The sequence below is a fragment of the Carcharodon carcharias genome, chromosome 5 (genome assembly GCF_017639515.1).
Source record: "Carcharodon carcharias isolate sCarCar2 chromosome 5, sCarCar2.pri, whole genome shotgun sequence".
Classification (NCBI taxonomy): Eukaryota; Metazoa; Chordata; class Chondrichthyes; order Lamniformes; family Lamnidae; genus Carcharodon; species Carcharodon carcharias.
In genome coordinates, this window is record NC_054471.1 from 23,374,852 (window position 1) to 23,402,593 (window position 27,742).

General features: G+C 46.7%; 1 protein-coding gene across 4 annotated transcripts in view; it reads right to left on the bottom strand.

The window, feature by feature from the left end:
- Nucleotides 1-9: 9 nt before the first annotated feature.
- The window catches only part of LOC121277641 (zinc transporter ZIP9), a 58,111-nt gene continuing 30,378 nt past the window's right edge, over nt 10-27,742 (bottom strand). The window contains exons 2-7 of one of the 4 annotated variants that reach the window (XM_041187231.1): nt 24,201-24,309; nt 21,640-21,819; nt 15,866-15,934; nt 12,922-13,007; nt 1,195-1,329; nt 10-501 (exon numbers count right to left, since the gene is read on the bottom strand). In XM_041187231.1, the coding sequence (XP_041043165.1) occupies nt 268-501; nt 1,195-1,329; nt 12,922-13,007; nt 15,866-15,934; nt 21,640-21,819; nt 24,201-24,309 (813 nt within the window). In that variant the 3' untranslated portion in view covers nt 10-267. Of the gene's footprint in view, nt 502-1,194; nt 1,345-12,921; nt 13,008-15,865; nt 15,935-21,639; nt 21,820-24,200; nt 24,310-27,742 lie in introns of all 4 variants that reach the window. The other 3 variants (XM_041187229.1, XM_041187233.1, XM_041187232.1) reach the window with 3 other exon arrangements.

Below are 27,742 nucleotides of genomic sequence, written 5' to 3' on the forward strand. Positions count from 1 at the left end.
TCCCCCCACATCCCAACCCCCACCCCAATCCCATTGTGTCTCATGCCTCAAAACTCCACACTCCAATAATAGAATACCCATTACTCAACAAAAAATGCTCCTTGGTCTCATTAATTTTGAAAGATATTAGTTTAACCTTGTCCCCACTTCCGATGTCTGCATGTATCATTGTCACAAGGGGCTGAGGCCTTCTGCATCTCGCTTGAGGTAAAGCTCACCCTGGTGGAAAATGGGGGCTGGTGATGCAAGACAAGGTTCCAATTCTACTTATGCATCGTGAAGTCCCAGCGACAAGAAAACTGGAATCATGCAGCCCACAATTAGTGTCAGGCTCTCTAGAACACCTAGGCCCTTCTTGCCATTGCCGTTGGTGACCCCATGGTGACTTTGGCTGCTGACTTCAGGCAACACGTGTACAGATGCAACATACAGAAATGTCCCGGCGGAGAAGAGCAGCCCGATGCCGGTGGCCTTGGTCTGGTGCAGCGAGCCCACGCTACTCTGTGGAGAAGAGGGGAGAAAAGAATGATCAGGTTCAAAGAACATAGGTCTGTCAGCTTGTACTGGTTGGTCCTCTACACAGTACATCATGCAGCAATAAGCCAATCCTGAGCCTGTACTCCGGTACAACTGGCAAACAGATGGTTCCAGGGCACAGGTTTAAAACACTCTGATTTTAACAAGGGAGAGAAGCAGGAAGAGTGAGATGAAAGGGAGATGGGGAGGGAGTGAAGAAGAACAGAAAAGAGGGAGGGAGGGAGGGGGGAGAAAAGGGAAGAAGACAAAAGGTAAATGGAAAGGAGGGAAGAGAGAGGGAAAGGGAGGTATAGAAAGGAAGGAAAGGAGGGAGAGAGGAGATAAGATGGAAGAAGGAATGGTGAAATTAGGAAAAGAAGAAGAACTGAAAGAGGAGAAAGTGGTGAGGGAGGCAGAGAAGCAAGAGGAAAAAATAACTTTATTATTCCAGATTGGGAAATCACTGCCGAGAACATGAATTTCACCACTCAGTGGAGATTTGGAGCAGAGGAGGAGAGGCAGTGGAAGTTGAGGATTCTAGATGCAAGGTGTGAATTAAAAGAGGGAGGGAGTAGAGATAGAAAGTGAGGATTAGAGGAGGAGGGTGTGAATTAGCAGAGGCAGGGAGTACTGGTGGAGGCTGAGGATTAAAGGTGGAGGTGTCTCTGCGGGTCTTACCTTGCTGACTATAAAGTAGGTGGTGATGGCGAGGAGCGGTGCTGCCAGGGAGAATACGAATAGGTGTTTCTGAATCTGCCGCTTCTCTAGACCTGCATGCATCAGATACGACACCAAACCAAATGATGCAGGAGCCTGAAAATATCCAGACTAACAGCAGTGAGCACAGATAGTAAAACCTGGCAGGCAATCTCACTGTTGTTCAATAAATGATTTTATTCACATATTCTGCACATCCTCCTTTTGGTTTCTCTCCATTACACATCCACCCTCATGGATTACCTTCTGCCAATGCCTCTGTTTACCCAGCTGCAATAGCAGCTTCCACACAGACTCAATTCCCCCTCCCACCCCTCATCACCCATTCCTTCAACCTCTATGTGCTTGCTGGACTATTTTTGATGTTGTAATTTGAGATTGAATTGAGAAAACTGAAAGAGTTACAACTTGGAAACTTTGGCTCCAGAGAAATAGAAAAGAAGCAATAGAAGACAGAATGAAAGATGAATTACTTAATGAATGGGATTGAACTAGAGAAAAGAATAGCCAGGATCTGGGAATGACAAACCCAGCAGTCAGTACGTCCAGAGATTACAGAACAATCTGTCAATAAAACTAATAGAATTCTAACTATACAGTACTGCCAATATGTCATGTACACACCAGACTATGCCCGAGTGAGATGCAGATTGAGTGAGGAGTTGGGCATTTGGTTCAGGTGGGAATTAGGGGCAGAGGGGCAAAGAGGTGCTCTACTTTTTTTCAGCCTCCAGTGGTTGGCAAGTTTCCTTCCTTGTCTCTGAGCTAGGTAAGTGCAACTTTCTGTTACTTAATCTGTGTAAATTATTAACTAATTGACTAATTAAATAAATAAGGTTGGACAGAAATGGCAAGGCTGGTGGTGTGCTGTGACGGTAGCATGTGTGCATCTGTGGCATGTACTGCAATTCCAGCCAACCATATCTGCAGAAAGTGTCAGCAACTTAGGCAACTTCAGCTCCGAGTTCCAGAGCTAGAGTGTGAATTGTGGACATTGCAGGGCATCAGGGAGGGGAAGAGTTACCTGGACGCTTTGTTCTAGGAGACAGTCACTCCTGTTAGGTTAAACAGGATCTTAGAGTTGGTCAGTGGTCAGGAACAGGAGGGTGTGACTGCGAGTCAGGCAGATAAGAGGAACCAGCATGTAGTGATGAAGGAGCCTCAGCCCCTGACTTTGTCCAACAGGTACAAGGGCCAGAGTTTACAGGAACAGTAAAAGGAAACTGAATTAAGGACTCTGTATCTGAATGCCCACAGCATTCGCAATAAAACAGACAAATTGTCAGGTAACATTGAAATTCATAACTATGACCTGATATCCATTTTAGAGACATGGCTACAAGGAAACCAAAGCTGGGACCCGAATATCCAAGAGTACGTGATACTCAGGAAGCTGGGAAAAGGTGGTAGGGTAGCTCTGTTAATTAAAGAGGGCATTAATACTGTAGTTAAATATGACCTTAGTTCTAAAGATCAAGACGTTGCATCAGTTTGAGTGGAACTAAGAAACAACAATGGTAATATAAATCACAGTATAAATCTGGAAATTAGAGATGCGTGTAACAAGGATATAGTAATCATGGGGGTTTCAATCTACACATAGACTGGGTAATCTTAATTAGTACTAATATTGTGGTGGAACAATTCTTGGGATGTAGGAAAGATGGTTTTCTAGAGCAGTACTTTGAGGAACCGACTAGGGAATGGGCTAGTTTAGAACGAGTATTGTACAATGTAAGAGGGATAATTAATAATCTTGTAGTAAAGGAGCCTTTAGAAAAGAGTGACTATAATATGATAGAATTTTACATGAAGTTTGAAAGTGATGCAGTTCAATCAGAGACTTTTTTTTATTCATTCACGGGATGTGGGTGTCACTGACTGGGCCAGCATTTATTACCCATCCCTAATTGCCCTTGAGAAGGTGGTGGTGAGCTGCCTTCTTGAACCACTGCAGTCCATGTGGTGTAGGTACATTCACAGTGCTGTTAGGAAGGGAGTTCCAGGATTTTGACCCAGTGACAGGGAAGGAATGGTGATATATGACTTGGAGGGGAACTTCCAGGTAGTGGTGTTCCCATCTATCTACTGCCCTTGTCCTTCTAGATGGCAGTGGTCATGGGTTTGGAAGATGCTGTCAAAGGAGCCTTGTTGAATTCCTGCAGTGCAACTTGTAGATGGTACACACTGCTGCTACTATGTATTGGTGGTGGAGGGAGTGAATGTGCCTGGATGTGGTGCCAACCAAGCGGGCTGCTTTGTCCTGGATAGTTCTTGAGTGTTGTGGGAGCCTCACTCATCCAAGCAAGTGGAGAGTATTCCATCACACTCCTGACTTGTGCCTTGTAGATTGGCTTTGGGGAGTCTTAATTCTAAACAAAGGAATCTATGAAGATCTGAGGAGAAAATTGGCTATGGTAGATTGGGAAACTATGTTAAAATTTGTGATGGTAGACAGGCAATGGCTAGCATTTAAAGAACTAATACACAGTTTACAACAAAAATATATTCATTTAATGCACAAAGACCCATCAAGGAAAGTGTTCCAACTGTGGCTAATGAAAACAATTAGGGATTGCATTAGGTGTATAAGGTTGCCAAAAAGAGGTAAGCCTGAGAATTGGGAGCATTTTAGAATTCTGCAAAGGAGGAACAAGAAAAAGATTAAGAAAGGGAAAATAGAAGAATAAACTAGCAGAAAACATAAAAATGGACTGTAAAAGCTTCTATTAGTATGTAAAAAGGAACACGATTAGCAAAAACAAATGTGGGCCTATTACAAGCAGAATGAGGAGAATTTATAATGGGGAGTAAGGAAATGGCAGAGAAACTAAACAGTTACTTCCTGTCTGTCTTCATGGTGGAAAATACTAAAAACCTCCCAGAAATAATGGAGAATCAAGGGACTAGTGTAAATGAGGAACTGCAGGATATTAATATTAGTAAAAACAAAAGTACAAGAGAAATGAATGAAACTTAAAGTAGATAAATCCCCTCGACATGAGGTAAGGTAACATGGGGGAGGGTGGGGGGGGAGATTAACTGTGGCCCCAGTTTGAGGCCATCGGCTGCAGAGGATCCCCAGGTCCTGAGTCCGGCCACATTGACCGTGACCCCTGTATGACCTTGCAAGGCAGACGGGTCCTGCAGGGAGGATAGATGGAGCCATTCTGGGGAGGGAGGGGACACAAAGGGATAATCAATCAATTGCCGATGGTGGTTAAACACCAGCCCCTGCACCTCGCAGGGGTCAAGGGCAGTGGGAGTGGGGGATGTACTGGACTCAGACCCATAAACTTCCATGGGCAGGTTTTTCCGGTCGGCAAGCAGGGGCGGGGCCCACTTGCCGATGCGTAAGATGATATGGGGATACGTCGGGTGTGTGTCCCGATGTCACCCCGCGTCATTTAGATTGTCAGTTCAGCGGGCGCATAGCCGACCTGGCTGCGCGTCCACCGAGCTGTCAACAGCCTATTAAGGCCATTAAAAAAACCAATTAACGTGATCGATGGACCTGCCCGTCCAACCTTAGGGTTGGTGGACAGGCCGGGAGCCCAGGCGGGCTTCGGAAAAAGCATGAAACCTCATCCATGGGCGGGATGAGGTTTCATGAGGGTATTAAAATTTTATGAAACGTTTCAATAAAAGTTATGGACATGTCACAACTCATGTGACAGTGTCACCTGAAGGGACATGGCAGGGAAATTTTTCAAACCTCTTTATTTCAAGTTTTACATCGGCGACGATCTCCCTAAGGCAGCACTTTGCCTCTTGCAAGCGCGTGTGTGAATGAGCGCACTCCAGACTGAGGGAATCCCCCCCCTGCCCGCATGGGGGGTGCATAGTGCTTCCTGGCGCATGTCACACTGAGTGGGCCTTAACTGGGCCGCCCACTTAAAATGGCTGCGCCCCCCCCCCCCCCCCACCCCCCCCACCCCCACAACCACCAACCCCACCCCCCCGACTAGGAACGCCGATCGGAGGCCCGCCCATTGGTGCCCACTCCCACTCCTCCCCCTCCCTAATGTGGGGAAAATGTTGGCCTATGTATTTCACTTACAAATAGTTACCACCTTAAAAATTTGCCCTTCCATTTTACTGTTTTAATTTTTATGAGGTTCAAACATTTATTTCCCTCTAATCAGACTGAGCTGACTTTCAGTGGCTGTCTGACTAAAATCAATCAGAAGTTATGATCCAATGGTTTGGAATGAGTCACAATAAGTAATTAATTAGCCATAGTCCACAATGGACGATTGGCATCTCTCCCTATTAGAGAGAGATATTTGGTTATATAGCTTGAGGGGCATCCATTCCACTATTGTGGGGTAAGATGAGGAGGCAACCTCCTTGATCTGAATGTTGAGCCAATCCAACACGATTAACTGTTTAAAACTATTTTATATTAGCAATGACACAGTTCAAAGTTCATCCAAATCTAGACTTAAATCCATTCAGTTGGGAAAGCAAAATACTTGATGACCAATGTAATCTTTACCTGGAGAAGTAACCTGCCAGAAAGCAAAGCTTCAATACAACCTTCCCCATTCAACGAGATTATGTTTTGAGTTTAAATAGTAAACCTATGTTTCAAGGAGAATGCTGGTGGGGTTCTTCTCAAAGAATCCAACCAAAGAAATGAGGAGCAGGCTTAATTTATTTGTTTCAGTTGTCTTTTCCAGTAAGTGCAATGAAATGAAAATGAATGGATGTCTGCTGTAAGCCAGAGAGAATAATTAAGAGTTGTCTTAGGGCTCTGTCACAGATGCTAAGCTGCTCAGGAACCAAAATGAATGACAAATAAAATTGGCATTTTGAGAAATGTTACCAAAATTAAGCATTATGTTATGATACAACAGCTTCTACATTTTACTTCAGTATATACTTGCATTTTAAAAAAGATATACTTTAGACTAAACTACAAAAATATAATTAGGTAATGTGTTTCTCTGGAGAGATCAGCATGTATAACAGGGATATAGCAATCCTTCAAGAACGTACCTAATTGTTAGAACAATAGATAATGAACTCCGAAACACTATTCCAAGTAACTTCACAGATTGAGAAGTTTGAGTTTGTGGGAGATGTGGCTGGCTGTGGAACCCTTTTGACATGAGTGTGAATTAAAAAAACACATCAGCTGTTTTGTTTCAGGATAAAGCAGTTGGTCATCTGACTAATAGAAAACTGCATTATTATTTTAAAGGACAACAATTGTTAAGTATTTGAAAATACTTCACTATAGAGGATACAAGTAACATCCCAGGAATTACTGTAAATCAGGAATTGGAAGGGAGAGAGAAAATTACAATCATCAGGGGAGTGGTACTTAACAAATTGTTGGAGCTGTGGGCTGACAAGTCCTTGGGTCCTGAAGGAATTCATCCTAGGGTCTTAAAGGAAGTGGCTAGTGAGATAGTTGATGCGTTGGTTTTAATTTTCCAAAATTCATGAGATTTGGGGAAGGTTCCATTAGATTGGAAAATAGCGAATGTAACTCCTTTATTCAAAAAGAGAGACAGAAAGCAGGAAAATATAGACCATTAGCTTAACATCTGTCATAGGGAAAATGTTAGAAGCTATTATTAAAGATGTTATCACAGGGTACTTAAATTCAAGGCCATCAGGCAGAGTCAACATGGTTTTGTGAAAGAGAAATCATGTTTAGCCAATTTATTGGAGTTCTTTGAAGAAGTAACGTGCTGTGAATGAAGGGGAACTTGTGGATTTGCTGTACTTAGATTTTCAGAAGGCATTTAATAAGGTGCCACATCAAAGGTTATTGTGGAAAATAAAAGCTCATGGTGTAGGGGGTAGCATATTGGCATGGATAGAAGATTGAATAGACAAGAAACAGAGTTGGCATAAATGGGTCATTTTCTGGTCGGCAGGATGTGACGAGTGGTGTGCCACAGGGATCAGTGCTGGAACCTCAACTGTTTACACTTTATATAATTGCTTTGGATGAAGGGACAGAAGGTATGGTTGCTAAATTTGCTGATGGCACAAAGATAGGTAGGAAAGTAAGCTGTGAAAAGGACTTATTTGGCCCGCCTGCATAAAATGGCAGTGCGGAGCTGACTGCCCCTGCCTGCTCCTGCCGAGCCTGCCAGACATGGGAAAAATTCTGCCCAATGTTTAACAAACTATTGGAATTTTTGAGGATGTAGCTAGCAGAGTAGAGAAGGCGGCTGTGATATATTTAGATTTTCAGAAAGCTTTTGATAGGGTCCAATACAAGAGGTTATTAAACAAAATTACAGCAGATGGGACTGGGGGTAATATACTGGCATGGATTGAGAACTGGTTAATGGACAGAAAACAGAGCAGGAATAAATGGGTCATTTTCAGGTTGGCAGGCTATACCGCAAGGATCAGTGCTTGGGCCCCAGCTGTTCACAATCTATATCAATGATTTGGATGTGGGGATTAAATGTAATATTTCCAAGTTTGCAGATGACACAAAGCTAGGTAGAAGTCTGAGCTGTGAGGACGATGTAAAGACGCTTCAAGGGGATTTGGAGAGGTTAAGCAAGTGAGCAAAAATTTGGCAGATGGAATACAATGTGGAGAAATGCGGGGCAGGGTCTTTTGCTGAGCGGGCGGGCGTGCCCCTGACCCGCTTGAGTGTAAAATGACGCGTGATGATTCGGCGAATGTCCTGACGTCATTGCGTACTTGCACGATATTTCAGTCGGTAGGCGTGCGCGGGAATCAGCAGTGCAGCCTCCGACAATTAAAAGGCCTATTAAGGCCATTAATAATGTAAGTGATTTAAATTTTTCGTTGGCCGTCCAACCTTATGGTTGGCGGGCAGGTGAAAAGGCCAAGTGGCCTTTGCATTTTTTGCGAAATCTCATCCAAACCTCATTTGATCCATCATTAAAAAAAAATTCATCTCAATTTCTAACATGTCCCTGCTCATGTGACAGAGTCCAGCGTGCTGGAAAAGCTCCCAGAGGCACACAGCTTCTTCAGGGAGATGAAGAGTTTTGACATTTAAAAATAAAGATTTTTGAAATGTTAAAAAACATGGCTCCTCATGTGACTCGCGTGCACCCGCTGCCTGTGTGGGAGGGGGAGAAGGTCAGGAGTGCAAGTTCATGCTCTTGCCCTCCTCCCACTCCCACACAGGCAGCACTGAGCGCTGCTGTGTGCATTTCGTGCTGGGTGGGCCTAAACTGGCCCGCCAGCGTGAAATCGCGGTCTGTCCCCGAGATGGGGGGCTTCTGACTTCTTCCCGCCAGCCCCCACCAAGCTTGCCCAACAAGGGAAAAATCCTGACCATGAAGTGATCCATTTTGGTGGGAAAAACAGAAATACAGAGTATTTCTTAAATGGTGAGAGGCTTGGAAGTGTTGAACTCCAAAGGGACGTGGGTGTCCTTATTCATGAATCACTGAAAGCTAACATGCAGGTTCAGCAAGCAATTAAGGTATGATATTGAAATGATACGTTAGATTTTATTACAAGAGGATTTGAGTACAGAAGTAAAGATGTCTAACTGTAATTACACAGAGCTTTGTTGAGACCGCACCTGGAGTAGTGAGCGCAGTTTTGGTCTCCTTACCTAATGAATGACACACTTGCATAGCGGAAGTACAGTGAAGATTCACTAAATTAATTCCTGGGATGGAAGGTGTGTCCCATGAGGAAAGATTAAATAGACTGGGCCTTATTCTCTGGAGTTTAGAAGAAGGAGAGGAGATCTCATTCATACAAAATCCTTTCAGGGCTCGACAGGGTAGATGCAGGAAGGACGTTTCCCTTGGCTGGGGGATTTGGAACCAGGGGACAAGCCTCAGAATAAGGGGCAGGCCATTTAGGACTGAGATGAGAAGGGGTTTCTTCACTCAGAGGATGGTGAACCTTTGAAATTCTCCGCCCCAAAGGGCTGTGAAGGCTCAGTTGTTGAATATGTTCAAGACTGGGATCAATAGATTTCTACATATTAAAATCATCAAGGGATACGGGGATAGTGCTGGAAAATAGTGCTGAAGCAGAAGATCAGCCAGGATCTGGTTGAATTAAGGAGTGGACTCGAAGGGCTAAGTGGCCTATTCCTGCTCCTATTTCTTATGTTCAGTCCAGAGTGCTGCAGCTGTATTACATAATCTGGAGCTTCTGGTCTTCAAGCTCTGGATCTGCACTAAGGATTATAAATTTGATCTTTAGTGTCAAAAAATTGAGTTATCAGGAAAGGATGGAAAATTTAGTCTTAAACTTTGAAAAACAGTAAATGGGAAGGAACAAGAAGGAAGCTTTACTGATTGATATGTAAAAATTGTTTGTTTAAAAAAACTATACTAAATTGGCAAGAAGATAAAATTGGAAGAAACTGTTCCCACTGGTGGAAGTGTAGAGAACCAGAGGACAGTGATTTAAAATGAAGAACCAAAGGGAAACTTTTTTCCACTGTGTGTGGTTTGTATTAGCTGAGAATGTGGTGGAGGTAGATATAATCGGGGCATTCAAAAGGGAATTGGATAAGCAGTTGAAAAGAAAAAAAACTGCTGAGCTATGTGGAAAGAGCAGGCGGAGCGGGACTAGGTGAGTTTCTCTTGCACAGAAGCAACATGGACATGATGGACCAAATGGCTTCTTTCTGTGCTGCAGACAATCTATAATTCTGTGAAAAAAGTTCTGGGAATTTGAACTCGCAAGTACTGCTTATGATCATTCCTCCATGCACCTTTGCTATTTATTCTGATTGTAAGCATCATGGGCAAGGCTTATCTCCAACAACTGAATAGTCTGTTCGGCCATTTCAGAGGACAGTTCAGAATCAGCCACATGCTGTGGGTCTGGAATCACAGATAAGCCAATCTGGGTCAGGAGGGCAATTTTCTTACAAAGGATTTGAGTAAACCAAATGGGTTTTTACAACAATCCTGTAGTTTCACAATCACCTTACTGATTTCCTCCAGCTTTTTATTCCAGATTTATTTAATAAACCAAATGTAAGTGCCAAGGATGCCATGAGGGATCATTAGTTCAGTAGTGTTTCTGCCAGAGGTGCATTAACCTAATATAATGAACTATTACTGGAAAATTCGTTCCAACTCAGACAATAGAAATTCATCTGAATATATTCCTCCCAGAACCTGACCCTAATCTCCAGCCACTGCTCTCCCAGAACCTGACCCTAATCTCCAGTCACTGCTCTCCCAGAACCTGACCCTAATCTCCAGTCACTGCTCTCCCAGAACCTGACCCTAATCTCCAGTCACTGCTCTCCCAGAACCTGACCTTAATCTCCAGTCACTGCCCCCCTGAACCTGACCCTAATCTCCAGTCACTGCTCTCCCAGAACCTGACCCTAATCTCCAGTCACTACTCTCCCAGAACCTGACCCTAATCTCCAGTCACTGCTCTCCCAGAACCTGACCCTAATCTCCAGTCACTGCTCTCCCAGAACCTGACCCTGATCTCCAGTCACTACTCTCCCAGAACCTAACCCTGATCTCCAGTCACTACTCTCCCAGAACCTGACCCTAATCTCCAGTCACTGCTCTCCCAGAACCTGACCCTAATCTCCAGTCACTGCTCTCCCAGAACCTGACCCTAATCTCCAGTCACTGCTCTCCCAGAACCTGACCCTAATCTCCAGTCACTGCTCTCCCAGAACCTGACCCTAATCTCCAGTCACTGCTCTCAGAACCTGACCCTAATCTCCAGTCACTGCTCTCCCAGAACCTGACCCTAATCTCCAGTCACTGCTCTCAGAACCTGACCCTAATCTCCAGTCACTGCTCTCCCAGAACCTGACCCTAATCTCCAGTCACTGCTCTCAGAACCTGACCCTAATCTCCAGTCACTGCTCTCCCAGAACCTGACCCTAATCTCCAGTCACTGCTCTCAGAACCTGACCCTAAACTCCAGTCACTGCCCCCCTGAACCTGACCCTAATCTCCAGTCACTGCTCTCCCAGAACCTGACCCTAATCTCCAGTCACTGCTCTCCCAAAACCTGACCCTAATCTCCAGTCACTGCTCTCCCAGAACCTGACCCTAATCTCCAGTCACTGCTCTCAGAACCTGACCCTAATCTCCAGTCACTGCTCTCCCAGAACCTGACCCTAATCTCCAGTCACTGCCCCCCTGAACCTGACCCTAATCTCCAGTCATTGCCCCCCTGAACCTGACCCTTAAAGCCAGTCTCTACTTCACTGAATCTGACCCTATTCTCCCATCACTGTTCCTCATTGGATCCAATCCCAATCTCTTGGTGCCCTTCTCTTCACCTGTTCTAGCTTCTGCTCCTCTTTCCAGCCCTTCCCCACGTTCCAGCTGTTTTATCCTCCATGTTCTCCAGCTCATCCCTTCTGCCAATCCCCAAGACTTCCCTATCTTTAGTTACTGTTCCTCACTTTAGGAACTTGAGTGGGTGAGAGAAACCATTGCATTTGGCCCAAGAAACTATAAAAACCCTGCAGGTGTAAATGCTGGCACATCAAAGTATCAGTTTAGTAGGCCTGTTGTGTGTTTCTAGCTAATCCCATGGGTAAATCTCTACATCTTCCCACTCAGTGGTTTATTTGCATCTGCCTTTCCTCCCCAGAGAGCCTTAGCTCTTTTCATTGAAGTAATTAGAGAGTTACTAGGAGAAAGAAGTTGAATCTGCACTTTAAATTAAACCAGGGCATGTCCATTTAAAGGATTGCACAATCTTTGTTTACAGACAACGCTTTGTTAGTGATGAGCTGCCTGTAGCAGTTCAAGAAGGCAGCTCACCACCACTTTCTCAAGGGCAGTTAGGGATGGGCAATAAATAGCTGGCCCAGCCAGTGACGCCCACATTCCATCAATGAATAAAAAAAGTAACAGCCGATTTTTTAAAAAACGGAATTTTAAAATATTTGTTCAGGGGAGGTGAGCATTGTAGGCAAGACCAGCATTTATTACCCATCCCTACTTGTCCTTGAGAAGGTGGTGAGCTGCCTTCTTGAACCGCTGCAGTCCATGTGGTGTAGGGACACCCACAGGGCAGTTAAGAAGGGAGTTCCAGGATTTTCACCCAGCAACAGTGAAGGACAGTGATCTAGTCCCAAGTCAATATGATGAGTGATGGAGGAAGCTGTTGGGATAATGGTATTCTCAGGACATCGCTGCTCTCTAGTTTCCTGGTATTGGAGGTCACAGCGAAGGGAGGTGCTATAAGTTTCCACAGTGCCTCTGTAGTTGGTACATGCTACAGGCGCTACACTGGTGATGGAGGGACTGGATATTGAGTGCACCGGCAAAAACTTGACCAAGCAAACTGCTTTGTCCTGGATATTTAAGCACTTGGATTTAAATTCTTTTAAAACTGGAAGTGAGAGGTTTAAGGGGCAGCCTGCAATTGTACAGGTTCATGAGAGAGAGCGTCTCCCACTGGCTGTAGAGACGGGCACCATATTCTACTCCTTTCTCAACAACCAATGATTACTCCCTGAAATTTAGTAATCTTGTAACGTAGTGAAACACTGCAGCCAAATTGGGTACAGCAAACACCCATGGACAACAGTGAGATAAACGATCAGATTATCTGTCACAACAATGTTGGTTGTGTGAAAAATGTTAGTCAGGGCATCAGGAGTGCAGTAGGAGGAGGTCCACCACCTTCTCAGGGCCACTATGGACAGTGATCCTAGCTAGCATTGCCCGGAGCTCAACAACACTAAATGTCAAAGTTAGCTTGTCTGTTCACCTTGTGAAGGATAACGGCAAAGAACACAATGACTTGGAGAGAGATCTGGGATGATCCTGCTGCAGTACCAAGAGCCACACCGTCCGCTGGAAGAGGGAATAAAACAGGTTAGTCATGAATTCCTTTTCATGTATTGAAGTTACATTACAGTCGTACAGAACTCTGGTTGGACTGCTGTCTATGGTACTGCTTTCAATTTGGGCACCTTACCTGAGGAAGGATATACTGGCCTTGGAGGGAGTGTAGCGCAGGTTCACCAGAGTGTTACTAAAGTTAGAAGAGTTAGTTTGTGATTGCAGGTTGGATTAACATAATTTGTACTTCCCTGAATTTTTAGGAAATTGAGGGATGATCGAATTAAGATGATTTAGAGGATCTCAGAGTAATGAGAGAGAAATTCTAATTACTCTACGCTGGTGGGGGGAGTCCAAAACATAACCTTAAAATGAGAGCTGGACCATAGAGGGATGATGTCAGGAAGTACTTCTTCACACAAAGGGTAGTGGAAATCTGGAACTCTCTCTCACAAAAAGCTGTTGCGATTAAGTCAATTAAAAACATCAAACTGAGACACTAGAGGTTAGGTCAACCATAATCTAATTGAATGACAGGACAGGGTCAAGAGGCTAAATTGCCGATTTTTATGTGGTTACATTTATTGCACAAGCTGAGTTGTGATGAGACGCTGGTGGTCGGCCTTTGAATGAATGTACAACTTGGAAAGGCCTAGGTCACTTCAGAGAGGATGAAGAGTCAGCCAAATAGAGTGGGACTGGAGTCTGATGTAGGTCAGTCTGGGTGAGAGGGTGACAGGTTCTCCACCCAGAAAGATATCAGTGAATCAGCTGGATTTTTATCCCAACAGCTAAAAATGCAAAAGGAATGGAAGAAGCTGGAAGGCTATCTACACCATCAGCATCGTGTTTAACATCTGTCAATCGTTATCTCGCAAGACCACAATTGGAACAGTCTGCACATTCTTCCCTGCCACTGTGCGTCTGATCCTCTGCTCTCTCTCCAAGTCTTGCAAATAATCCCTCTCACACCGAGCCTCCCCTCGCCACACCGAGCCTCCCCTCGCCACACCGAGCCTCCCCTCGCCACACCGAGCCTCCCCTCGCCACACCGAGCCTCCCCTCGCCACACCGAGCCCCCCCTCGCCACAGCGAGCACCCTCCCACAGCGAGCACCCTCCCACACCAAGCTCCCCTCATCACACTGAGCACCCACCCACAGCGAGCACCCACCCACAGCGAGCACCCCATCCTCACCGAGCCTCCCCTCACCACACTGAGCACCTCTCCCACACTGGGCCTCCCCTCACCACACCGAGCACCCACCCACAGCGAGCACCCACCCACACCGAGCCTCCCCTCACCACACCGAGCACCCTCCCACAGCGAGCACCTTCCCACAGCGAGTCTCCCCTCACCACAGCGAGCACCCTCCCACAGCGAGCACCCTCCCACAGCGAGCACCCTCCCACAGCGAGCACCCTCCCACAGCGAGCACCCTCCCACAGCGAGCACCCTCCCACAGCGAGTCTCCCCTCACCACACTGAGCACCCTCCCACAGCGAGTACTCCACCCACACCGAGTCTCCCCTCATCACACTGAGCACCCTCCCACAGCGAGCACCCTCCCACAGCGAGCACCCTCCCACAGCGAGCACCCTCCCACAGCGAGCACCCTCCCACAGCGAGCACCCTCCCACAGCGAGCACCCTCCCACAGCGAGCACCCTCCCACAGCGAGCACCCTCCCACAGCGAGCACCCTCCCACAGCGAGCACCCTCCCACAGCGAGCACCCTCCCACAGCGAGCACCCTCCCACAGCGAGCACCCTCCCACAGCGAGCACCCTCCCACAGCGAGCACCCTCCCACAGCGAGCACCCTCCCACAGCGAGCACCCTCCCACAGCGAGCACCCTCCCACAGCGAGCACCCTCCCACAGCGAGCACCCTACCACAGCGAGCACCATCCCACAGCGAGCACCCTCCCACAGCGAGCACCCTCCCACAGCGAGCACCCTCCCACAGCGAGTACTCCACCCACACCGAGTCTCCCCTCACCACAATGAGCACCCTCCCACACCGAGCACCCACCCACACCGAGTCTCCCCTCACCACACTGAGCAACCCCCGGCCTCAGCATACGGAGCTCCTATCCTCACCACACCTCACCAGATCAGCACCACCCTCACCGAATCAGTCCCCCTCCTCATTGGACTCAGCCCCCTCTCCAGACTCAGCCCCCTCTCATCTCACTGAGCCCCTCCTCATCTCACTGCACCCTCCCTCACCACACTGAGCCCTCTCCCCCATACCACACAGAGGCCCTTCCTCACCACACTGAACCCACCCTCACCACCCCCCTCCTCATACACCACCCAGTGCTCCTCATCTCACTATTCTACACAATTTAGAAGATGCGACTTAACTGAAACTTTTTAGACCCTGAGGGGTGTTGACAGGGTGGATGTGGAGAGGGTGTTTCCTCTTGTGGGAGAATCTAGAACTAGGGGTGCCTGCTTAAAAATAAGGGGTCGCCCACTTAAGACAGAGATGAGGAGATTTTTTCTCTCAGAGGGTTGTGAGTCTTTGGAACTCTCTTCCTCAAATGGCGGCGGAAGCAGAGCCTTTGAATATTTTTAAGACGGAGATAGACAGATTCTTGAATAACAAGGGGGTGAAAGGTTTCCAGGGGTGGGCAGGAATGTGAGGTTGAGGTTACATTCAGATCAGCCGTGATCTTATTGAAATGTGGAGCAGGCTCAAGAGGCCAAGTGACCTACTCCTGCTCCTAATTCGTATGATCGTATTTAACTCCAAACAAGACAGGTATTACTTCACTACACTAAACACACATTGCTTTAAACTAACCCGCAAACTCCACTGGGCTACTGTCCTATAGTTTATTGAGTGGGAGGAATCTGTTTCAATACCTGCAGCATGAATAACCAGGCCGAGTGTTGCAGTGAGACTGGAGCCAGCACCCGGGCCTGTCCTTGGTTCTGTAGTGGAAATGTAAAACTTTACGTTAATAATAAATATATATTTCACTATGTAATAACCCATTTTCAGAAGTATAAATAGGAATATAACTATTGAGCAAACAGGTTACAGGACGATATAGATGGGCTGGTAAGATGGGCAGAGTAGTGGCAAATGGAATTTAATCCTGAGAAGTGTGGGGTGATGCATTTTTGGAGGACTAACATGGCAAGGGAATACACAATGAATGGTAGGACCCTACAAAGAATCAGAGGGACCTTGATGTATATGCCCCTAGATCCCTGAAGGCAGCAGCACAGGTAGATAAGATGGTTAAGAAGGCATATGGGATACTTGCCTTTATTAGCTGAAGCATTGAATACAAGAGCAGGGAGGTTATGTTGGAACTGTATAAAATGGTAGTATGTCACAGCTGGAGTAGTGTGTGCTGTTCTGGTCGCCACATTATAGGAAGGATGTGATTGCACTGGAGAGGGTGCAGAGGAGATTCACCAGGATGTTGCCTGGGCTGGAGAGTTTCAGCTATGAAGAGAGACTGGATAGGCTAGGGTTCTTTTCCTTAGAGCAGAAAAGGCTGAGGGGGGACCTGATAGGGATATACAAAATTATGAAGGGCATAGATAGGATAGATAAGAAACTTTTCCCCTTAGCAGAGGTGTCAATATCTAGGGGGAATAGATTTGACTCCCTGAGGGGAAGGAGCATCTGGAGGGACATCGAGGTTTCCCGTTTCCCTCTCTCATTGCCACTGCAGGAACTCACCCATGACTCCCATGACGAAGCACAGGCCTGCACACATCTCCGTGTTCTGCTGGACCAGAGTCTCCATGGCGTCCGCCATCCTCCCCATGGAGACCTCCATACACGCACATGTGGGCACCACTTCATCAGACAGCAGGCGGATGCACTCCTCTGACTCACGTGCCATTCTGTTGAGGGGGGTCCAGCAGCTCTGCGTGATGTTCTCCCACCTTTTCCTAACTCTCCACGATGAGCTGGAAGGCCAAATCCAGAGGCTCGTCATCTGATTCGGACACCACAAATGCCTCTTCCCCAGCAGTCTTCCAAGTGCTGGGGAGCTCGCATGAACCTGCCTCCTCCTGCTGTGGACATGTGTCCGTGCGGTGACCATCAGCTTGTGAACCTGAGCCTGCTCTAGATCTAGGTCCCACTGAGTTGTATGTCTCTGCACTGGTGCAGGGTGTGGGTAAGCGCTGTGATGGGTCTTTCAAGCTGCTTATTTCCAGCTCTTCAATGGAGGAGGTGTCCTCTTGGTTGGTGAGGATCTGGATGGAGCTGAGGGACTAGCTGGCTGAGGGTGTCGTTCGCTTGGCAGAGCTCCCTGTGAATCAAAGTAGAGATAACTAGTGCATGGCAAAGCAGGAGAGAGAGAGCACTCACAGTTGCATTGAGAGAGGGATGATGGGGTGCAGGAACCTCATGTGGGTGTTCGCCGCCAACCCCACCATCACCGCAGGCAGGGTCCATACCCTCACCAGTCAGCGCGATGGCACACTCCTCAATGTGAGGGGGATGGACCTAGTGTGGGCCATTCCACCCCCTGGTCTGGGACCTCTCCCTGCTGCTGTCAGCCAGCTTCTCCTGCATGAAAACAGATGGAGAGAGTGTGAACAGGTCACATGGCACCGCTTGGAATGTTTGTGTGGTGAATGGAGCCATGGACAGGATGAGGACGTGAGCTCCAGAGGGTATGAGCCTGATGGAGATGTGAGGGTGTGTGTGAGAGTTAGTGATATTTTCTCCTGAGGTGTGAGATCCCTGTGGATGTGTGGTGGGCTGGTGAGTGGGGGTGTGTGTGAGTTGAGTGCTGAGGAGAGTGACTTATCCTGGCAGGACAGAGGAGACCATTCATCCTCTTCCTGCACTGGGTGGCTGTCCTCTTTTGCAGGCCGTAGGTGCTGACCACCACTGTCACTGCCTCCCATGCAGGATTGGTGACCATGCTTGCTGGCCTTCTCCCAGAGCTGGGGTAGAAGACATCGTGGCAGGCTGACACTGCGTCCAAAAGACATTCCAGGGACGTATCACTGAATCGGGGTGGGGGGCTGCAGTCTTCTTTCCTCTCGGGACCATGTTTCCTGTGCAGCATTCCTGGGCTGGAAGCACTGAGAGGTGTGCACGCGGCTGCACTTTAAATATGGGTCCCGGTGTGAGGAAGCGGTGAGGTGACAGTGTGACGGGCGCATCGGAGGCCGCTCGCCAGCGAAATGGCGTGTTTCCCGGGAATGCATGATTACTGAGACGGGATTGGGATGATACAGTGCAAAAACCCGCCAGTGCAGCCAGTGGGTAAAACGTCCCTTTTCCTATCCGCTATGATTCCACCCTGGTGCTGTCTGGTGTAATGGATCTCCCCCTGAGTTAGAACCCAACTGTCCTCTATATACCCTGGTTCTCCTCTAAGCTGTTCACGTTGCTTTAAAGCCCCTTTTCATTCTTTTCTATTTTGTTCACTTCGAAAAAAATCTTTCCAATCACTTCAAATCATGTTGGGTGCTTGAAGATTGGAGGATGTGCCAAGTCTGGCAGAAGTTTTTTTTTTGTTTTGGGACTTTCAAGAGCACTATTTTTGGGACAAGGGCCATGAAACACTTTCAGAAGTAGAGGGAGTCTGCTTATCAGAACCAAAGCCCATTTGCAGAACAAAGGAGTCTCTGTTCACCAGCAAAAACTTGTCTGTCACCCAATCACACAAGCTCCCACCCCACTCCCAAAAGCAGTAGCAAAGTACAAAGAGCACATTGTAAGCCTAGCAAGTGCTAGGTTTCAATGACCTAGCCATGAAGCTGGCTGGGGGCAGGGAAGGATGAAGAGACACAAAATACTGAGACATGGCTCACTCAGGATCAAACATGGCCGAGGGCACCTATAAGATTTCATTTATTCATTTTTGTATTTGTACTTAGCAACACTGACAAGGCTGCCATTTATCTCCCCAGAATGGAACAGGAATTTTAACATCAAAACAGGCCATTCAGCCCAACCAGTCTGTGCTGGTATAAAAACAAAATACTGCGGATGCTAGAAATCTGAAACAAAAACAGAAAATGCTGGAAAAACTCAGCAGGTTTAACAGCATCTCTGGAGAGAAAAAAAGAGTTAACGTTTCGGGCCCGTATGACTCTTCTTCAGAGTGTTCAGCCTCCACACGAGCAGTATCCTAATCGTACGTACCAACCCTGTTTCAATTTCCTAGCTGTCTTCCATTTACCTCACTGAGGTACAGTGAGCTGATTTTAGTGGTTGTGACTTGTTTCTGGTGCCCAGCAATCCAGTTAAAGGGGATCAACAATAGTAAGTTATTAGAAAAACCAACCTGTATTAAATCATATCTAAAAATGGATGGTACAAATACAGGCTTCATGGAGACCTCCAGCTTCACCATAACCCACGCTCTTAAAGCTCTTTGGCTCTAGTGCCTCTTTGAAGGGTCTGTTAAGACTCCAATCTGACAGGTCCCACCTACAATGTGGGCTTTTTCAATACTGTTCTGCATGGCAGATGGAGGAATAAAATCAAGGGGGCAGAGTTGCTGCCAGTTGGTGCGGGTGCTATCAGTTCAATCAGAGTGAAAACTGCTGTACCAGTGCACAAGATTGCAAGAAGCTTAAGTGTAAGTTAAGCCAAGTATAAGTTGAGTTTCTATGATATTTAAGGCTGATTTAGAAACCAATTTGGCTGAAGTTGGCCCTGTCAATAAAACTGGCCACACACCCCAGCTCGAAATGAGGAAAGCCAGTTTCCTCCAATTGTGTCCATCCAGGAAGGCTTTCAAATTCAGCTTATTTTCTTAGGCACACAGGCACTAATAGGGATGTTTTAAAAGTCTTTACATATTAGAAAATATTTAATTAAAAGAAGCTGACTAGCCAATGAAACAATTCAATGGTTCAGTGGATAACACACAAGTAAAGAACTGGACACATGAAAAATGTTTATTTTTTTGTGTGGTAAACCCATTTTCAGCTCTATTAAAAGAACTGCACTAGCTAACCACTCTCGAATACATCAAGCAACATAATTAAATGGAAAGAAAAAATAGCAATGATTACATTTTATTACAGTGCCCGATTGCAAGATTTGAGATATTACAAATGCATTTTAGCAGAATCTTGCACTGTAACACGAACAGTGCAATGTCAAATGCAAGTTGCATCCAATTTCCCGAATACCCCCAAAGTGGAAATGCTATGGGCCGATCGATCTAATGGCCTCTTCCTGTGCCATAAATTTGTCTATGTTTCTATCCCAAGATGTTGAATATTTGAAGACTGTGTACAATGAGATCTATATGTCCACTCTGAAAGATCCACTGAATTTAACTCCTGAGCATGTGGACCTCCACCTCAGGTAAAAGGTCAAGGTCAGCTGGTCATTTGCTGCTCTTCAAGTTCAAAGCAAAATCACATGTTTGAGCGATTTGTAATCTTAAATGCTGCTATGTTGAAGGGACACCACCCTTCACACAGCACCCTGACGTGGAAACATATTGTTGTCCCTTCATCGTTATTGGGTCAAAATCCCTGAGTTACATTTTTTTTAAATTCGTTCGTGGGATGTGGGCATCGCTGGCTAGTCCAGCATTTATTGCCCATCCCTAATTGCCCCTGCTCAAGGGGCATTTTTAAGAGTCAACCACATTGCTGTAGGTCTGGAGTCACATGTAGGTCAGACCCAGGTAAGGACAGCTGATTTCCTTCCCTGAAGGACATTAGTGAACCAGATGGGTTTTTACCATAATCAACAATGGTTTCATGGTAATCATTAGGTTTTGAATTCCAGATACTTATTGAATTCAAATTCCACCATCTGCCATTGTGGGATTCGAACCTAGGGCCCCGGAGTAATGCTTGGGTAATGCCCTGGGTCTCTGGATTACCAGTTCAGTGACAATACTGCTGTCCTGGCATACAGAACTATGGGAGGATTTGAGTATAGGAATGAAGAGGTCTTGCATTGTATAGAGCCTTGGTAAGACTGCACCTAGAGTATTGTGTACAGTTTTGGTCTCCTTATCTTAGGAAGTGTATATTTGCCATAGAGGGAGTACAATGAAGGTTCACCAGACCGATTCCTTGGATGGCGGAATTGTCTTGTGAGGAGGGATTGAGGAGGCTGGGCCTGAATTCTCTAAAGTTTAGAAGAATGAGAGGTGATCTTATTGAAACATACTTACAGGGCTCGTCAGGGTGGGCGCAGGAAGGGTGTTTCCCCTGACTGAGAGAGTATAGAACCAGGGACACAGTTTCAGAATAAGAAGGAGGCCACTCAGGACTGAGATGAGGAGGAATTTCTTCACACAGAGAGTGGTGAATCTTTGGAATTGTCTACCCCAGAGGGCCGTGGAGGTTCAGTTATGAGTATGTTCAAGACAGAGATTGGTAGATTTTTAGTTATTAAAGATATGAAGGAATGTGCGGATAGTGCGGGAAAATGGCTTTGAGATAGAAGATTAGCCATGATCTGGTACAGTAGGCTCGAGTGGCTGAATGGCCTACTCCTGCTCCTGTTTCTTCACCACATGGACTGCAGCGGTTCAAGAAGGCAGTTGACCACCACCTTCTCAAGGGGATTAAGGGATGGGCAGTAAATGCTGGGCTTGCCACTTTCCAAACAATGGAGAGAAAGGAGTATATTTTTTTCATATTATGTAAATTACTTTAGTCAGGCAGTTGAATATTACCTCCTTGCCATGCAATGCAGTTGCCGACCTGATCAACAATGAACATCAGAAGGAAGCCCATGACAAGGGAGATGCCAATGATGAAATGAGGGGGTGCAAACTGTTTTGTGCCAGCCTGTTTTCCATCAGACACCTGGATTTCCATGAGAACTTGACTCTGTGATATATTCCTGCGCTGATCTGTAATTTCAGACAGAATGGTTTTCCAAAACACATTTTCAAAGTGAAAAAATATTTTTTTTGTTTTTTCCAAAGACCCCTCCACCCCAACCCTCTCCCCAACTCCCAGCCCATCCTCCACACTTTATTGACTATTCCCTTCTTGATGGGTCAGGATCATAACCCGTCAACCAGGCCCCTCCTTTAAACAGTAGGAGGAGGCACAGAATCACAGATATTTAATTAACTAACCTGGAGGGGATAATCTGAAATATTCAACTGTATAAATCTAATTAAGGAGGAGTTGGAAACAGTTAAATGTGGCAAAATTATCAGCTGTTTGCTGGGAGGATATATCCTAGGTTAGTCAGACATCCAATTTTGTCCTAGACAGTCCAGTTTGTAGGGTCTGGCCACTGTCCAGAAGGCTACGCAACTCTAATATATCCTGGGCTACAATCTCCCCATTGGAGCGTTTCCGCCTTTATAACAGTGACAATGGTTCAAAAGTACACCATTGGCTGTAAAGTGATTTGGAAGGTCAGGTGGTTGTGAAAGGTGCTATATAAATGCAAGTCTTTCTTATTTTCTCTCTTTTTAACCAGGTCAGTTAGAAAAACAAGGTTGTCCCATCTGAACCAGAAGAATTACTGTATCTCATCGATCAACAGGATATAAGAACAGGTTCATCAGAGAAGTTAGATACAGTGGTTCATGCAATGGCCTTTAACCTCTGGATTTGGGTACAAATCCCTCATTGTCTGCTGTCAAAAGTTGCTACAAGTCTGAGGGAATCTGAGGTCAGGTCTCCATAGGTCTGAGCCCAACAGCAGCAAATTGCCATCAGTTCAGCACCAACTGGCACAGTGGCTTTCATACAGGGCGTAGGATGTCTGGTAAGCATGTCTATTGGTATGTAAATAAGAAGGGATGAATGAAAGTAAATGCAGTCCATTAGAGGCAGAGACAAGTAAAATTATAATGGGGAATAAGGAAATGGCAGATCACAAATACTTTTAGAAGATCCAAAAAAACATTCTGGAAATAATGGAGGGCTAAGAGTCTAGAGAGAATGACAAACTTAAAGAAATCATTGGAAATAAAAAAAGCTTACTGTGGAAATTAATGGAACTAAATGGCGTCAATTTCCTGGGATCTGACAACCCACATCCTGAGGTAGCTGCAGAGGTAGAGACTGCATTGACTTTGACCTTCCAAAAGTTTTTAGATTCCAGTCACACAGGGAAAATGCTAGAATCTATTATTAGGGATGTGGTAACAGGGCATTTAGAAAATCATAATATGATTAGCAGAGTCATCATGGATGTATGAAAGCAAAATCATGTTTGACAAAGCTGTTAGATTTTTGAGGGTGTAACTGGAAGGATGTAGAAAAGGGGACCAGTGTATATTATGTTTTTGGATTTTCAAAAAGCATTTGATCAGGTGCCACACAAAAGGTTACGACGCAAAGTTAGTGTTCAACAGTTTGGGGGTAATATATTAGCATGGATTGAGGATTGGTTAATGGACTGAAAACAGAGTGGAAATAGACATTTTTGGGTTGCAGACTGTAATTAGCAGGGTACCACAAAGATCAGTACATGGGCCTCAGCTATTTACAGTCTATATTAATGACTTAGATTAGGGAACTCAGTACAACACATCCAAGTGTGTAGACGATACGAAGTTAAGTAGAAAGGATGAAAAGGGATCTGGGGATCTTTGGACCTGAATCATTGAAAGTTAACAAGCAGGTACAGCAAGCAATGAGGAAGGCAAATGGTATGTTAGCTTTCCTTAGATAAGGAAAGACATATTTGCCCTAGAGAGAGTGCACTGAAGGTTCACTTGACTGATTGCTGGGATGAGGGAATTGTTGATGAGGAGAGATTGAGACGACAGGGCCTATATTCCCTGGAAGTTAGAGGGAGAGGGAGGGGGGATGGGGAAGGGTGGGAGGAGAAGGGGAGAGGAGAAAGGAGAAGGGGTGGAGGAGGGGAGAGGGGGAGCCTTTTGAGGACTAAGATCCCATAGCCATTTACTTTTACAGCCTTTTCAATTTGTGGACCCACTTGTAAAGATCAGTTTATATGAATCCCTACAGCCTTCTACAGTTTACCCATTCCATGTAAATGCCCACTTTCACCTTTATGTATATGAGGGTCAGTTTGCTAAGTTGGCCAGATGGCTAGAGTGTGGTGCAGAATGAGGCCAATGGTGTGGGTTCAATCCCCGTACTGGCTGTGGTAGTTTATGAAGGACTGTCTCCTTGCCTTGCCCCATGCAGACTGGTGCCCCTTAAGCTAACAGAGAGAGATGCCTAAGGTCCCACATGGACTATGGTTAATGATCTATGTATATGCAGGTTAAATGGTGAGTGAGTATAAGTGGGCACACACCTGCCATGAGATCACCCAGCAGCAGCTCGATTCCCTCAGGAATAATGATGGCCAGAGCTGTCCCGCAGAGTAATCCTGCTCCCAGCACTGTCACAAACTTCAGCTTCTCCTAAAGCAGTCAAAGAGAAAGAGCAGAATAAGGCAACGTGATTACAGATTTAGTCCAGTATAGACTGACTGTTCTATAATAATGTACACTGAGTGTTCCATAATGCACACTGAGTGTTCCATAATGTACACTGAGTGTTCCATAATGTACACTGAGTGTTCCATAATGCACACTGAGTGTTCCATAATGCACACTGAGTGTTCCATAATGCACACTGAGTGTTCCATAATGTACACTGAGTGTTCCATAATGTACACTGAGTGTTCCATAATGTACACTGAGTGTTCCATAATGCACACTGAGTGTTCCATAATGCACACTGAGTGTTCCATAATGCACATGCTGAGTGTTATATATAATAAACACTAAGGGCGGATTTTCCGTGCCCACTGTCGTCGGGCATGATCCATAGTGTGAGCGGACAATATGGTGCGACAGGTTTCACGATGGTGTCAAGCCAGTTCACGATCGGTCACTCAGCCTGCCGATGACTGGCCGCATTTCCCACCATCGGACATCAGGAACCTCATTGTGATATATCAGCATATCATTATCAGGCCAGCCCGCCAGAATCCTACCCCCCACCTTGCTGGATCCTCCGTCCACGTCAGCGGGAAAACACACCGACACGTTTCACAACACCACATGAAAGGTGTGCACTTGGTGGTTGTGCTTTGAGGGGAACTCGGAGGTGAGTACACAGTAACATTGTGCAGCTCTCACCAGGGTCACCTGTTGGACTTCAAGCTTCAGGGGCATCGGGGGGGTCGGGGTTAAGGGCAGCCCTGCCGTTGAATATAGCGCACAAGCATTTGGGGGGTGGGGGTCAGGGTGGGTGAGGGAAGTGGCCACGCATTCGGGAAACCTGTATAAAGTGACCATTCCTCTGCAACTGAGACAGTTCAGGCGCAGCCACATTGATATTGTTGAAGTCGGGCTCCTAGATTACCAGCCTACTCAAGCAATGCAGAGGCATCAAAGTGCCACCAAATGCTCCAGAGCTCCCCCCTCCCCATCTTCCCCCCACCGGCACAGTCTGGAAATTCATGAGCATTTTAGTGGAAGGCAGAACAACTGGACGACTGCACACATTGTACAATCACCTCACTAAAGCTGTCATGGAGCAGTCACTGCTGGAGGTGCTCACAGCCCCTTGCAATCTCCGCATCCCGGTTTGGACCAGTCTCCCCCATGGTTCAAGCTAACAGGGCAGCTTTGCAGTGCAGGTTAGGAGAATGTCTGTGTCTGAGCTGAGAGCACAGCAGGCAGTCCAGTGGGTGAAGCTGCCACCAATCGGTGAGGTGGAGTGGGGTGGAATTGGTGGAGTTTCGGGCAGCCAAGCAGCGCAATAATCTCTGGCCATTGAAGATGACGGAGGAGAGAGTGACTGAGGCTCCTGGTTGCACAGAGGCAGCAGCAGCAACTTCAGGAAGAAGGGGTGGTTGGGGCTCCCACACATACTGCCAAAGAGCCACAGCGAGCTGTCACTGGTCAGCACTTAGCGACACCCAGGGTCTATAGTCGCTGCCTTTCATTCCTTCAGATGACTGAGAACCAGTGTTGCTGAAGACTGCACATGTCTAGGGAACTGGTCAGTCACATCTGCCACCTGCTGCAGGATTTGGTGCCATGGGGCCATGGAGGGCACCCACCTGCCAGTGGCTGTGAAATTGACAGTAGTGCTCAATTTCTATGCGAGTGGCTCCTTCCTGGGCTCCACAGGTGACCCCTGTGGGATATCACAAGCCTCCACCCACAAATACATCCATGAGGTCATGGATGCCATCTTCACAAGGACACACAGCTTTGTGCATTTCACCCGGGACCAGAACAGCCAGGATGCAAGAGCGATTGGATTCGCCCAGATCTTGGGTTTCCCACAGGTGCAGGGTGCCATCGACTGCACTCACACAGCACTCACATCTCCGTGTGGACTACATCAACCACAAGGGCTTCCATTCGCTGAATGTGCAGCTGGTGTGTGACCACCACAAACACATCCTGCAGGTGTGTGCACGGTTTCCAGGGAGTGTCCACGGCTCCTACATCCTCAGTCGGTCACAGATCCATGGAGTCTTCCAGGGTCCACAGAGGCTGCAGGGTTGGCTCCTCGGCGACAAGGGCTTCCCACAGAGGCCGTGGCTGATGACACACGTGTGGTGGCCTCAGACTGCAGCAGAGCGACGCTATAATCAGGCTCATGGTGCAGCTCGTAACTTGGTGGAGCAGCTCATTGGGATGCTGAAGATGAGGTTCTGGTGTCTGGACCAGTCTGATGGATCCCTGCAATACAGCCCCCAGAGGGTGTCACACATCGTGGTCGTCTGCTGCGCCCTTTACAACCTGGCGCTGCAACGGGGAGAGGAGCTGGAGGTCTCCTCCGATGAGGAGGATGCTGATGGGGATGAGGGGGAGGAAGGTCCTCTGAGGCGTGATGACGGCAATGAGGCCCTCGCACTGGCCAGACGAGGCAGACACACTCGGGAGGCCCTCATAGCTGCTAGATTTGTGGAGGATGATGATGACAACATGCAGTGAGGAGAAACCTTAGATCCTCACATTGTATCTGTGAAGATTTGACTCCAGTCTGGCTGATGACAGCGTGAATACCCTCTGTGAGAATGCTCCTGTCATGGAGACGCAGTGGAGGCCCTAATAGTCGCTCGATCGCAGGAGGATGATGACAACATGTAGTGAGGACACCCCATAGATCTTCACACAGCCTCTGAGAATGTCTGACTCCTGTCTGGCTGAAGGCAGCTCGCCTGCACTCTGTGATCAGGGTCATATCATAGAGACACAGCCCTGAAACTTTAGATGCATCTGATCCTTTGTCCACCTTCAGCACCTGAGCCCTTCGGGAGCACAGCATCACTGGTCAAATTTTTACTTTTCTTTAGCTCTGAAGAAGAGTCATACAGACTTGAAATGTTAACTGTTTTTTTTTCTGCTCACAAGACGCTGTTAGACCTGCTGAATTTATCCAGTATTTTCTGTTTTTGTTGCAGTCTCCTCTACATTGGAGAGACCAAACGCAGACTGGGTGACCGCTTTACAGAACACCTTTGGTCTGTCCGCAAGCATTACCCAGACCTCCCTGTCACTTGCCATTTCTACACACCACCCTGCTCTCATGCCCACAAGTCCTTGGCTTGCTGCATTGTTCTAGTGAAGCTCAACGCAAACTGGAGGAACAGCACCTCATCTTCCAACTAGGCACTTTACAGCCTTCCGGACTTAACATTGAGTTAAACAACTTCAGACCATGAACTCTCTCCTCCATCTTCACCCCTTTTTAATCCCTTTTTAAAAAAATATTTCTAATCTTTATTCACTTATTTTTATATTTATTCATCTTTTTATCGGCATTTTTAATCCCTTTTCAACTGCTGCCTCCCCCCACCCTTCCCCAGAAAGGGCTATCTGTTACTTG